The 13,752-nt window shown below is 47.4% G+C and overlaps 1 protein-coding gene across 8 annotated transcripts in view; it reads right to left on the bottom strand.

The window, feature by feature from the left end:
• The window catches only part of SETDB1 (SET domain bifurcated histone lysine methyltransferase 1), a 56,460-nt gene that overhangs the window by 11,102 nt on the left and 31,606 nt on the right, over positions 1-13,752 (bottom strand). For 7 of the 8 annotated variants that reach the window (XM_040411498.1, XM_040411497.1, XM_040411501.1 and 4 more), the window contains 8 exons: positions 13,459-13,588; positions 13,245-13,371; positions 12,426-12,812; positions 7,996-8,574; positions 4,666-4,782; positions 3,512-3,681; positions 1,848-2,383; positions 10-38 (listed from right to left, as the gene is read on the bottom strand). In XM_040411498.1, coding sequence (XP_040267432.1) covers positions 10-38; positions 1,848-2,383; positions 3,512-3,681; positions 4,666-4,782; positions 7,996-8,574; positions 12,426-12,812; positions 13,245-13,371; positions 13,459-13,588 — 2,075 coding nt within the window. The remainder of the gene's footprint in view (positions 1-9; positions 39-1,847; positions 2,384-3,511; positions 3,682-4,665; positions 4,783-7,995; positions 8,575-12,425; positions 12,813-13,244; positions 13,372-13,458; positions 13,589-13,752) is intronic. The other variant, XM_040411502.1, reaches the window with a different exon arrangement.

Here is a 13,752-nt window from a genome sequence, read left to right as displayed (position 1 = left end):
CACACATACCCAGAAGACTTGCCAGCTTCATCCGTGTCCTGTGTGACAACAGAAAATATGGGCATTGTTAGGACTGGTGAAGTACATGGCAAGACATTAAAGGGATTCTCCTGGATCAGAATATTGATGGCCTATCATCAGGTTAAGCCTTCAATATGATAGTGTGGGGTCCGCTGCGGTCTCTTCATTGTTTACATCAGGCATGCTCAACCTGCGGCCCTCCAGCTGTTGCAAAACTACAACTCCCAGCATGCCCGAACAGCCTACAGCAGGGCATTGTGGGAGTTGTAGTTTTACAACAGCTGGAGGGCCGCAGGTTGAGCGTGCCTGGTTCACATGGTACCTTCTACCTGCACAATATCTACTCAGTAGCAGAAGTCCAGCATATTACAGCTTCATTCAGCTGCAATACCCTGCACCACCACAGGGTGGAGGTAGACAGACCAAGGTAAACAACGAGGCTGCAGTGCATGCATGAGTGACACAGCGGCAGCAAACATGACCGGCAGGACCCCCACTGGTCTGTGAGCTGGTCCTACACCTTCTATAGTTGTCAGCCAAATCAACCCCTCCACACATGCATGCTCACAATTTGGCATGGATTTGTATACTGGGGAGCTGGCATGCATGTCAGTGGAGGTTGGCTGGTCCTGCCAATAATCTATGTTTAAAGAGGAGGTGCCTGACACTGCTGAAATCCTCAGATGCCCCATAAAAAATAGCAATGGCCTTTGCATTGTGCTGTTCCTGTTATTCCTCCTGGAAACGTTGAGTGAATGTGACAGTGGGATTAGTCCTCAGACAGCGTGACACGATCACCCTATTGACAAATAGAACAGTAAGGCCAATTTCCAGGAGGAATAATATTTTCTTTTTAGAATAGACGCTCCAGGCTCAATCCTAGACCCTACTGCCCAGGTCTTGCCTCCTAAGTCGGCCCCAGATGGACCCTGTTGTATTAGGCTACTTTCACACTTGCGGCAGAGGATTCCGGCAGGCAGTTTAGTCGCCGGAACTGCCTGCCCGATCCGTCAAAACGTGTGCAAACTGATGGCATTTGTCGGACGGATCAGGATCTTGATCCGTCCGACAAATGCATTGAAATGCATCCGGAAAAACTGATCCGGCATTTCTTTTTTTTGTACATTTTTTGATCCATCAATCCGGCAATTTGAATGCCGGATCTGGCAATAATACATTTCAATGGAAAAAAATGCCGGATCCGGCATTTAGGCAAGTGTTCCAGAATTTTGGACGGAGATAAAACCGTAGCATGCTGCGGTATTATCTCTATCCTGAAAAGTCAAAAAGACTGAACTGAAGACATCCTGATGCCTCCTGAACGGTTTACTCTCCATTCAGAATGCATGGGGATAAAACTGATCAGTTCTTTTCCGGTATTGAGCACCTAGGACGGAACTCAGCGCCGGAAAAGAAAAACACTAGTGTGAGAGTGCCCTAAGGGGCCCATTACTGAGAAAGACACTAGAGCAATGGACCTACCTCTGGTACTTGAATGGGTAAGCCCGACCCCACCGGCTCTGCAAATCTAAGCTCATAGATCATTTGTACAGTTGTCATGACTGGTTTCCCCAATGTACCTTACAGCTTTGGCTCTGGAGGACCCATATCTCTCAGGATTACACTCTTGTGACCTATTCATTACAACTGCCCCTTCCAGGGAACGCAGGTCTCACCAAATGCTTGGGGAGGGGATCAGCAGAAATATAAAACACAGCAACCAAGCTGCAGCAAAAAAGTGACCTGCCGCCCCCATTTAACCAGCCGCTTGGCCTGGGGGGAGCACTTTTGATGTGAGATCCCATACAAGATGAGAGCCTCCTCACCTTCCCATGCTCTTCCTTCTTTGGCAGTTTCTCCGCATCGGGTGCATCTCCCAATTTGATGGACGACCTACTATCACAGTCCATATATGTCTCTGCCATAGTGTTAGAGCTCAGCCAAGACGCCACCTTATTTTTGGAGGTCTCCTCCGGCAGCTTGCAGTCCGTGGTCTCCTCTTGGCTGGTTTGTCTGGCTAAAGCAGAGTCCTTAGAGGCCGTCTCTGAAGTCCCGTTTTCCTTCTGCCCCCTGGTTTGCCGCCGCGTGGCATAGCTTCGCCATACAGAGCTGGTGGCAAGGTCCTCGTTTTTACCAAAGTTGTCGTCCGAGCTGTCATTGGAGTCCTCCTGGTCATCGCTGACACTGCGTTCTCCCTGGTCCTCCTTGATGTCGACACCGCTGCTGTCTGAAGACGACTTGACGTCGCTTTCGTAACCTTCTTTATAGTTCTCCACGCTTTCGATGTGGTCCAAGTTGGCAAAGTATTCATCGCCCATCTCTAGGCCTTCCTTGTCGGCAAAGTCATCTGTCAAGATTTTACCTGCACAGGAGTAGACTGGGTGAGTGACTGACTCCAAGGCATCAAACCATCATATGTACAATCCTACTATGAAAGCCTCACACAGATTTACGGTATGGCCTAGAAACAACACATAAGCTTTAAAGGGGCCTCCAGTGAAGGAGATCTTCTGACACATCATTGCTGAGAAGACATCAGTGGTTGGACCACCAGTGATGTCCCCCTGGGTTATTTAGCACTGACCAGACCATCCTTTCGGACCATTGGTACGGCACAGATATTTCTGTTACTGAAAATATGATATCCTCCTCAGCAAAGGAGCAACTAAACCACTGCCAGATTCTCGCATATCTGAGCGATGTGAACCGGCCACGAACTCTTCGCTCTGAGATCTTACATCCATCTACGACAGTATTAATGGTGACTGCAGCGCTGCTCCCATTAAAGTGACTGCGGCAGTACCCAGCCATATCCAGTCCCAAAAAGCTGATTGGTGGAGGAGCGACCCCTGCTGATCTCATGCTGATGACCTATCCTATTGTGAAATCCTGGAGAAGCCCTTTAAGGAGCTGGCACCCATCTAACTGCCCCAGAGTCCTTCAATGGCTGAGTCAGATTGTGAACCCCTTGTGCTGACAGGCCATTGGTGATACGTTGTCACAACGCTTAAGAGGGGGTCGCACCCCTTACCGTTTGTGACATGTCACAGCAGAGGCGGAAACTACATAGCTCAGCTATGGGACCACTGATCAGACCAGTGCACTTGTAAAAATGTAACTATAATAGTGTGCCCTGTCCCTTTTTGCATGTGCTTAGCAACGGCTTTCCGGGTGTATAAGACAATGGTTCGGAAGCCTCTAGACCAGGGGTGGCCAACCTGAGGCTCTCCAGCTGTTGCAAAACTACAACTCCCAGCATGCCCAGACAGTCTACAGCTATCATCCTACAGCAGGGCATGGTGGGAGTTGTCGTTTTACAACAGCTGGAGAGCCGCAGGTTGGCCATGCCTGATCTAGACAGAGACAATCTGTACTTCAAGAGGGATGCAAGGTGATGATGGCTCCAGAAGCAACATTAGATCTTCCTAGTATGGCAACATCATGCCCGCTCTGCTCCAGCCATTCACAATAAGGAGCCTGCGGTTTATACCTGCATATATACACACGAAGGAACCCTTTGCTATGTCGTCCAGACAGCGAATCCCCCAGCCCTTGTTCTGGGTTTTGAAGAGCTGGAGACGCACTTGGAGGCCATGCTGTACCAGGCGGTTACTGCACAAGTTGAGGTTGCATTTACATCTTTTGTTGCATTCGTATACCCTGGAAGGGAGAGCAAATAGTAAGACGGGTGCATTCACCAGATTCACACTACTACACCCTCCGTGGTCCGGCACTTCCTTCTCTCCGAAGACTAGCTTCCAGTCTCCCTATGAACGGTCCATTCGAGAACCAATCGGTCCTGTAAAAAAAAAAAAAAAAAAAAAACCGGGAGCGATCCCCAACCTTGGAAAGGCTTCCATGTTTTCTTCTCATCAGGACCAGGACTTTACCCTGAAGGGACATCTCCATTACAAGGGAAATGGAGAAAACGTTGGTCTACAACATCGTAACGTTTGCTATGGACACATTTTAGAAACCATGAACACAAGTGCGACACTGCTGGATTTGGAAGGGGTTGTCTAAAACTGAATAGGCTCCTTTAACAACACAGCAAGAAAACTCTACAGTGAAGTGGCTGCTGACAAGGTGCATATTGGGAGTTGTAGTTTCAGCGGAGCTGGAAGGCATTTGACACAGAACATGTGGAATTCTCCAAAACCAGAGACAACTGCAGACTATTAGAAACCCTTTAGGATTTGTTTTACAACCCAGTGAGCTCATTATGCCCCTGGTAACTTACATGGTCACTAACCTTTCAATAAACTATGTATAAATAGTACAGGTGAATATAAGAAACCTTGTAATATATCTTATCTGAGAAAATGCCTTTTCACCCCTAGCAGCTCCCTGTCTCCCCTCCACAGACTTATATGGGCAGCTGTAACCCGATCCTTCAGTAAGCTGACAATCCGTCTTGGTCACTCAAGAGTGATTTAGCAGATCATTCAGAGAGAAGAGCCTGATAAGTGGAGAAAGAGTTAAGATATGTTACAAAGTTTCTTATAGTCACCTGGACTATTGATTTATGCAGTGATCATTTCATTCCGCTTTTGATATCAAATCATTAAATGCCACAATCTGCTTAACCCTTTCCCTGGAGAACAGACCTGGTGGGATCCTCCCAGCACTGATCACAATCCTTACCCAGTAGGCAGACATTCATCCAGTCTCTTGTGAGTGTAACCTGCGGTGGCGTTCACCTGTGCCCCGGGTGTGCAGCGCGTGGCATCAATTGTCAATTGATGACAAGCACATTTGGATCTGAAACAAGAAAAGTGGATTTCAAATGTAAACAGTTTCAGACAGAGAGCAATATACCACTCCAACAATCTGAGAAACGTCCGGCAGCTCATTTCACCTGTGGCGACAGCTAAGGGGGTGAACGTTCAGGTCAACGGCCGGGCATTTAATAGATGGATAGCTCAAAACCTCCAAAGTAGGAGCAGCTACTGGTAAGTACCTCTCCACCGTAGCTCAAAGAAGAGGAACTTCCCCCAGGATATCTATATATGCTTATGAGGTATGTAGATATGGGCTGTACTGATGGAGCAACCCCTTTAATCTATCTATACAGTGCACAGAGTTGAGATAACATTCTGGTTGCTCACAGTCACCACCAGGGGGAGCTCACTGCATACAGTTTACATACTGAACTCAGTAAGGCAGTAAATGCAGTAAGCTCCCCCTAGTGGTGGCTGTAGGAAGCCAGAATTGTGTCATTTAGTTATATAGAGATATAAGAGTTCTAAAGATTCAAGAATCAGAAAAAATAGGAGGTAAAAAGGACATGACAAAAGGTACACACTTTCTGCCGACTGCATACATACAGTTTCCAGGGTTGTGTCAGGAAAGAGACATAGGAGGAGGAGATACAATCCACTACATGAACGATGAGAAGTTGTTGTATCCTGTCTGTACAGACATTACAAATTGCTGACTTTGCCATTAATGGGCAAAGAATATCACCTTCTATTAGCGCCGAAATCTTCACTGTCCATGATGAAGGATTAATGTTATTCTCAATCTACCTCATTTAAAGCAAACTATTAAAGGGCATCTGTCAGCAGTTGTGTCCCTATGACCCGGGCTGACCTGTTACATGTGTGTTCGGCAGCTGAAAACATCGATGTTGGTCCCATGTTCATATGTGCCCGCATTGCTGAGAAAAATGAGGTTTTATTATATGCAAATGAGCCTCGAGGAGCAACGGGGGCGTTACCATTACACCTAGAGGCTCTGCTCTCTCTGCAACTGACGCACCCTCTGCAGGTGTAATTATATTTTCACTGTCTGGCTCTGTCAATCAAAGTGAAGAAGCGCGGCACTTGCAGAGCCTCTCGGTGCAATGGCAACACCCCCGTTGCTCCTACAGGCATATTTGCATATATTAAAAGTTGATGTTTCTCAGCAATGCTGGCACATATGAAGATGGGACCAACACAGACGCCTTCAGCTTCCGAACACATGTAACAGGTCAGCCCGGGTCATAGGGACAAATCTGCCCTTTAACACGACCCTTTGGGGAAAAGCTGAAAATGGTCGTCCACCAGAAACAGCCACTCCACTCCTAAAACTATATCTACCAGATTCCCTGCCAGTCTGGAGAACCATGGGGTCTTCACTGTGGCAGAAACAGTTTTTTCCCTGTACAAGCCCCAATGCCCTTTTATTCTGCTGATTGGCAGGGGTTTAAGTAACCAAAAAGTGACGGGCCAAGTGGGTTGCCCGGGGAGAAAAAAAATAAAAATCTTAACTTTACTTCCTGTCCAGACTTGACGTGACCTGCTCAGCCAAACCTGGGCCTTAGTGGTAACCTGCTTCAACCATGAGGCAGTCATTTAAAAAAAAGTAAATTTTTACTTTTAACTTCTTTACTTTTGGACCATTTTTTTTCTCCCTGGAAGACCCCTTTAATGAGTAAAAAAAATCCTATGAGAACGGTATTAAAAAATAATTTAAAAAAACAAAACACAATCACTGTCTTGAAGCCCCTCCATTTCCGGCGTCACTGCTCTGATCCTCCACGCTGCTGTATAGTGAGGCCAGTGAGGCCAGTGAGGCCAGTGAGGCCAGTGAGGCCAGTGAGGCCAGTGAGGCCAGTGAGGCCAGTGAGGCCAGTGAGGCCAGTGAGGCCAGTGAGGCCAGTGAGGCCAGTGAGGCCAGTGAGGCCAGTGAGGCCAGTGAGGCCAGTGAGGCCAGTGAGGCCAGTGAGGCCAGTGAGGCCAGTGAGGCCAGTGAGGCCAGTGAGGCCAGTGAGGGGCTGCAGGGTCACGCGCGGTATACAGGTACATCACCGCTGCAGGGAGGACAACAAAGCTTAGCAGAGGAGTTGGAATGGAGACTGGGAGTTTAAGTTCAAAAGAACGGACGGGTAAGAAGTCACAGGACGAGTTTGAAAGGGGTTGTCCAGCCCCATTAATTATTTTTTCTTTATAAACTAGTACATAATAAAAAAAATAATAAAAAAGGAATACTACTCTTATTACCAGTCCTGTGACGCTCCTGCACAGATGCTTCTCTGCTGATCTCGGTTTCCTGGGATTCAGCAATACCCAATCACTGACCGTAGCAGTGGTATTGAAACCACTGCGGTGGGTGATTGGCTGCAGCGGTCACATGTTGTATCCACTGGAGCCGGGTGGCCACAGACCAGCGGAGGACCAAGGACGCGTTGGCATGGGAGTGGATGGGTTAAGGCGAGTAGTACTTTTTTCTTGAACCAAGCATAGCCTTAGAAGGAGCCCATAAACGTGATTAGAATAGAGCCTAAGGATACCTACTCCCTTCCGTGCCCCTCCCCCAATACACATGCATGCTTGGCTCAGACAGATGGGAGGAGAAGCCACCTCTGGTGTAGGGTTATCTCCCAGGAGAATAAAAGATTTGGACAAGCTGACCTGTCAGGGGGAGAGTCAGGAGCTCCCCTTAAATTAGATTTTTGGTCAGTTGGTATAGCGCAGGGGTGCACAACCTTTTCTGGTTGGGGGTCCCATTGTCAGGGCTGAAAATAAAAGCTAAAGGGGTATTTTTAAGTGAAATACTGTATTTATGGTGTATTGTACATACAGTATATACTAAGATTCCCAGGTAATGGGAGAATACATGAAAAATGCACTCGAGCAGCCACAAGATATAGACATACATGTCAACAGATGGTTGGGGGCCGCACAGAATGATATTAAGGGCTGCATGGGGCCCCCGGGCTGCAGGTTGTGCACACCTGGTCTAGCGAGTAATAGTCTAATGTGTATGGGGACCTGAAATGGAACACAATTACCCCATTTATACAGGGATGCTATCCGCATTCATGGATAAATACACTCTGACATAGGCTGGTGCTTTCTACGGGGCAAGTGGAAACGTTTAACAAAGAACAAAAGTAAGAAAAAGGACTGCAGTCAGGACACAGCTAGTCACAGCGCAGAAGGCCAGCAGTCAGGAAGGTGCAGTTCTGTGGATGATCTCTCTTCCTACCTGTTCCGACATCCATCCGTGCAGTCACATCCCACCAGGAAGTCCGAGCCAGTGTTAATAAAGACTCCTCTGCCGGGAATGCGCTCCTTGCTGTAGTCTACCTGAGGAGGGGGCGTCCGGTCTATCTCATTAACACAGGACAGGGGCACATCCTCCTTGCCATAGGTGATGTCCGGGATATAATAGAAAGGTTTCTGCGGCTGGAACTTGCGGTCCACCAACACATAAGGGTCGAGGCAGAACATTTCTAAAAACAGTTTGTCACAGCTTGTCTCAAAGAGGAATCGTTCTATTTCAGACATGGTCCGCAGGCTCAGCCCGCAGGGCGCTTTGTAGAGGACGTGGAATCCCATCTTGCGGTTGACACGCCTCCTGGCGGTCATACGGCGGAAATCGTACAGCAGTGGGATCAGCATGGGGTTCTTGCCCCGGTGGAGGATGGCACGGACACGCGACAAGCAGTTGTAGTTACACGTGTGAGGTAGGTAGAAGAGTTTGTCCATGGGGGCCCTGTAATTTATCTCGGTTGGCATTTGATTTGTCTGGATAATCTGGTACGTAGGATTAGTGGTGATAAACCTGTACAGAAAGGGGGAAAAGACAGAAGATTACTAATGTCTTTCTAAAAATGACTGTCAAGTCATCCTTCAGGTGTTTTCTTCCACACTGTCTGTCATCTGAGGGATTCCCAACCAAATAGCTCTGACAGATGCCACTGCACAGACATACAGTTGCATCCATCCGTGTGTGTTGCCTCCATCTATTGTAGGCTCCGTGTGTGTGTGTTGCCTCCATCTATTGTAGTCTCCGTGTGTGTGTGTTGCCTCCATCTATTGTAGGCTCCGTGTGTGTGTGTTGCCTCCATCTATTGTAGGCTCCGTGTGTGTGTGTTGCCTCCATCTATTGTAGGCTCCGTGTGTGTGTGTTGCCTCCATCTATTGTAGGCTCCGTGTGTGTGTTGCCTCCATCTATTGTAGGCTCCGTGTGTGTGTTGCCTCCATCTATTGTAGGCTCCGTGTGTGTGTTGCCTCCATCTATTGTAGGCTCCGTGTGTGTGTGTTGCCTCCATCTATTGTAGGCTCCGTGTGTGTGTGTTGCCTCCATCTATTGTAGGCTCGGTGTGTGTGTTGCCTCCATCTATTGTAGGCTCCGTGTGTGTGTTGCCTCCATCTATTGTAGGCTCCGTGTGTGTGTGTTGCGTCCATCTATTGTACGCTCCGTGTGTGTGTTGCCTCCATCTATTGTAGGCTCCGTGTGTGTGTTGCCTCCATCTATTGTAGTCTCTGTGTGTGTGTTGCCTCCATCTATTGTAGGCTCCGTGTGTGTGTTGCCTCCATCTATTATAGGCTCCGTGTGTGTATTGCCTCCATCTATTGTAGTCTCTGTGTGTGTTGCCTCCATCTATTGTAGTCTCTGTGTGTGTGTTGCCTCCATCTATTATAGTCTCTGTGTGTGTTGCGTCCATCTATTGTAGTCTCTGTGTGTGTTGCGTCCATCTATTGTAGTCTCTGTGTGTGTTGCCTCCATCTATTGTAGTCTCTGTGCGTGTTGCCTCCATCTATTGTAGGCTCCGTGTGTGTGTTGCGTCCATCTATTGTAGTCTCTGTGTGTGTTGCCTCCATCTATTGTAGTCTCTGTGTGTGTTGCGTCCATCTATTGTAGTCTCTGTGTGTGTCTACTACATTTGACGTAAGCACTGGGAGCGTTCCCCCCGCTCACTGCATTGTGAAATCAGTCTCCTATATTGTGGAACTTTGCAAACTGTCTTGATAAAAAATAATCCTGCCGTTCAGGGTGTGCAGCTCCAATGCAGATCTGTGTGTCTCCATGGTTACATACAATAAACTAACCCTATATACACTGCGTGCAGAATTATTAGGCAAATGAGTATTTTGACCACATCATCCTCTTTATGCATGTTGTCTTACTCCAAGCTGTATAGGCTCGAAAGCCTACTACCAATTAAGCATATTAGGTGATGTGCATCTCTGTAATGAGAAGGGGTGTGGTCTAATGACATCAACACCCTATATCAGGTGTGCATAATTATTAGGCAACTTCCTTTCCTTTGGCAAAATGGGTCAAAAGAAGGACTTGACAGGCTCAGAAAAGTCAAAAATAGTGAGATATCTTGCAGAGGGATGCAGCACTCTTAAAATTGCAAAGCTTCTGAAGCGTGATCATCGAACAATCAAGCGTTTCATTCAAAATAGTCAACAGGGTCGCAAGAAGCGTGTGGAAAAACCAAGGCGTAAAATAACTGCCCATGAGCTGAGAAAAGTCAAGCGTGCAGCTGCCAAGATGCCACTTGCCACCAGTTTGGCCATATTTCAGAGCTGCAACATCACTGGAGTGCCCAAAAGCACAAGGTGTGCAATACTCAGAGACATGGCCAAGGTAAGAAAGGCTGAAAGACGACCACCACTGAACAAGACACACAAGCTGAAACGTCAAGACTGGGCCAAGAAATATCTCAAGACTGATTTTTCTAAGGTTTTATGGACTGATGAAATGAGAGTGAGTCTTGATGGGCCAGATGGATGGGCCCGTGGCTGGATTAGTAAAGGGCAGAGAGCTCCAGTCCGACTCAGACGCCAGCAAGGTGGAGGTGGAGTACTGGTTTGGGCTGGTATCATCAAAAATGAGCTTGTGGGGCCTTTTCGGGTTGAGGATGGAGTCAAGCTCAACTCCCAGTCCTACTGCCAGTTTCTGGAAGACACCTTCTTCAAGCAGTGGTACAGGAAGAAGTCTGCATCCTTCAAGAAAAACATGATTTTCATGCAGGACAATGCTCCATCACACGCGTCCAAGTACTCCACAGCGTGGCTGGCAAGAAAGGGTATAAAAGAAGAAAATCTAATGACATGGCCTCCTTGTTCACCTGATCTGAACCCCATTGAGAACCTGTGGTCCATCATCAAATGTGAGATTTACAAGGAGGGAAAACAGTACACCTCTCTGAACAGTGTCTGGGAGGCTGTGGTTGCTGCTGCACGCAATGTTGATGGTGAACAGATCAAAACACTGACAGAATCCATGGATGGCAGGCTTTTGAGTGTCCTTGCAAAGAAAGGTGGCTATATTGGTCACTGATTTGTTTTGTTTTTGAATGTCAGAAATGTATATTTGTGAATGTTGAGATGTTATATTGGTTTCACTGGTAAAAATAAATAATTGAAATGGGTATATATTTGTTTTTTGTTAAGTTGCCTAATAATTATGCACAGTAATAGTCACCTGCACACACAGATATCCCCCTAAAATAGCTAAAACTAATAACAAACTAAAAACTACTTCCAAAAATATTCAGCTTTGATATTAATGAGTTTTTTGGGTTCATTGAGAACATGGTTGTTGTTCAATAATAAAATTAATCCTCAAAAATTCAACTTGCCTAATAATTCTGCACTCCCTGTAGTATGATGATGCAGTTATGACAGCCACCTTTTGCTACAATCAGATAGTATTTCCCCGTTTCCTGGAAATCTTGGGGTCCCTTAAAGGAAATCTGTCACCACATACCTCAGTATTAAAAGACGAGCACTGCTAGATTCCTTCTATTCTGCTGATCCAATCACCTCTTTCCCAATCCAAATCCGTGGCTCCGTTGCAGAGAAATCAAACCTATTCCGATACGCAAATTAGCTCTTTCTTGCTATCAGGGCCGCAACCTTGCACCTCGCTGCACCAAAAGTTCTGTTGATAGAATCACCCCCTAGCTGTGAGTGACAGGGCTAGGCTGGCGATATATTCTCGCCTGGCTCTGTGTTCTCGCATGTGGGAAATGGCGCAGGACAGCCCTGCTGTGTGACAAGGCGGCACAGTACAGATGACATAAGCCCTGTAAAGCTGTACTCGGCGCGCGCCAATTCCTGAAGCGGCAAGGCAAGCTCAAGTAGGCAGATTACATAGTCAGCTTGGCCCCGTCACTCAAAGCTGGGTGGCAGGGCTTTCTACAGGGCAGAGCTTTAGGTGCAAGGTTGCTACCTTCATTGCACCAAACGGCTAATTTGCATATCGGAATAGACGCGATTTCTCTGCAACTGAGCCACCGATCTGGATGGGGCAGAAACATTTGAATCAGCAGAACAAAAGGAATCTGACAGCGGACCGCACATTGCCGGCACTATAATAAAAAATGCCTAATCTTGTCTGCAATTGCGGACAAGAATAGGACATGTTCTATTTTTTTCGGGAACGGAATTGCGGACCCGGAAGTGCGGATCCGCATTTCCGGATCCGGACAGCACATAGTGTGGCCCCATAGAAATGAATGGGTCCGCAATTCCGTTCCGCAAAATGTGGAACAGAATTGCGGACGTGTGAATGGAGCCCAATACTGAGGGGGTTCCCCACAAGGCCTGTCACTTTTACCATAGAGATGCTTGGCAAAGCAATACGTTGAGTTCTGGCAGTAAGAGGAAACTCACCTATTTGGTTGTGCCAAATGTATGGTCTGGATGGTTTGATTGGGTTGAATCGACTGAATGGTCTGAATCGTCGGAAAATTGTGAATTGCTTGGATGGTCTGAATTGTTTGGATGGGCTGGATGGGTTGGATGGGCTGGATGGGCTGTATGGGTTGGATGGGCTGGATGGGCTGGATGGGTTGGATGGGCTGGATAGGTTGGATAGGTTGGATGGGCTGGAAGGTCTGGGCGGGTTGCTGGTTGGGTTGGTTTGGAAGAATGGGGCGTAATCCAGTGGCGGGCTCCATAGGTATTGGGGAGGTCTGGCCAGAACCCACTGATCCAGGACGGAATGACGTACTCTTCTTGGCCACTTGCTTCTTAGACTGTGCCTGCTGGCTGTCGGAGCTAAAACGAGATAAACAGGATTCACCCAAGTGGGCGAAATACGTTCATATTTAGACCAACAATAGAAAAAGATCCTGTACTCAGGAAACTGGTGCAGGAGGGAGAGGCTGTATATAGGACTAAGTGACCAAGATTATTGTATGTTGGGGAAGGTGTTCCTGCGCTCCCATGAAGGGATCTCATCCAATTTTGGGCAATCAACTTCTGCCTGGCACAATAACTAGAATAAAGCTCAATGTGTCCAAAACATGGGCAGGCATTGTGGGCGCTATTACAACTGACACGCAGCCCCTTCAACCCCCAAACAGAGGAACAGCTAAAGCAAATTGGCCGGAGAGGGGATCCTGCTGTACCTTTCTAATTCAGGATATATGGAGATCACATGACCCCTCTTCAGCCAATCATCTAAGAGTAATCCTTTGCAGAACTTACTCAGTGTCGATCAGCTGCGGTGACGGGATGGACTGCGGAGAGGATGGCTCCACAGGCTTAAACGGAGACTCGCTGCCAGTTAGGTCATGCGTGTACTGTACGACAGGCCCTCTGCTCCGCACAGCGCCTGGATGCGAGGTGAACGACAGAAAACATTAGGAATACTCAATAAGAGGAGGAAATCACCAGGAAATAAAATCGAGGGAATACTCACCCATGTTGGGGCGCGTTCTCTGCTGTCCGGCTTGTTTCTTCTCTTGCGTAGAAGCCGTGGACGTCTTCATGCTGAACATGGGCTCCAGTCGAGTGGATCCTCGATAGATCCATTCACATCGCTTATCATCCTGAAATATACAGAATGGGGGCGAATGATACAGAGCACCAAATCCCCTGCTTCTTCTTACACAGCAGTAAATCTAAATGATAAGATTCTGACTGCCTGCAGCCGCCACTAGAGGGCAGCCATTTATAAGCTGTGTGCACCAGCAAGCAGCCATGATTTTTAACA

This window comes from Bufo bufo, chromosome 11 (genome assembly GCF_905171765.1).
Source record: "Bufo bufo chromosome 11, aBufBuf1.1, whole genome shotgun sequence".
Taxonomy (NCBI): domain Eukaryota; kingdom Metazoa; phylum Chordata; class Amphibia; order Anura; family Bufonidae; genus Bufo; species Bufo bufo.
The sequence above is the reverse complement of the archived record's forward strand: the minus strand, read 5'-3'. Positions and strand labels throughout refer to the sequence as shown.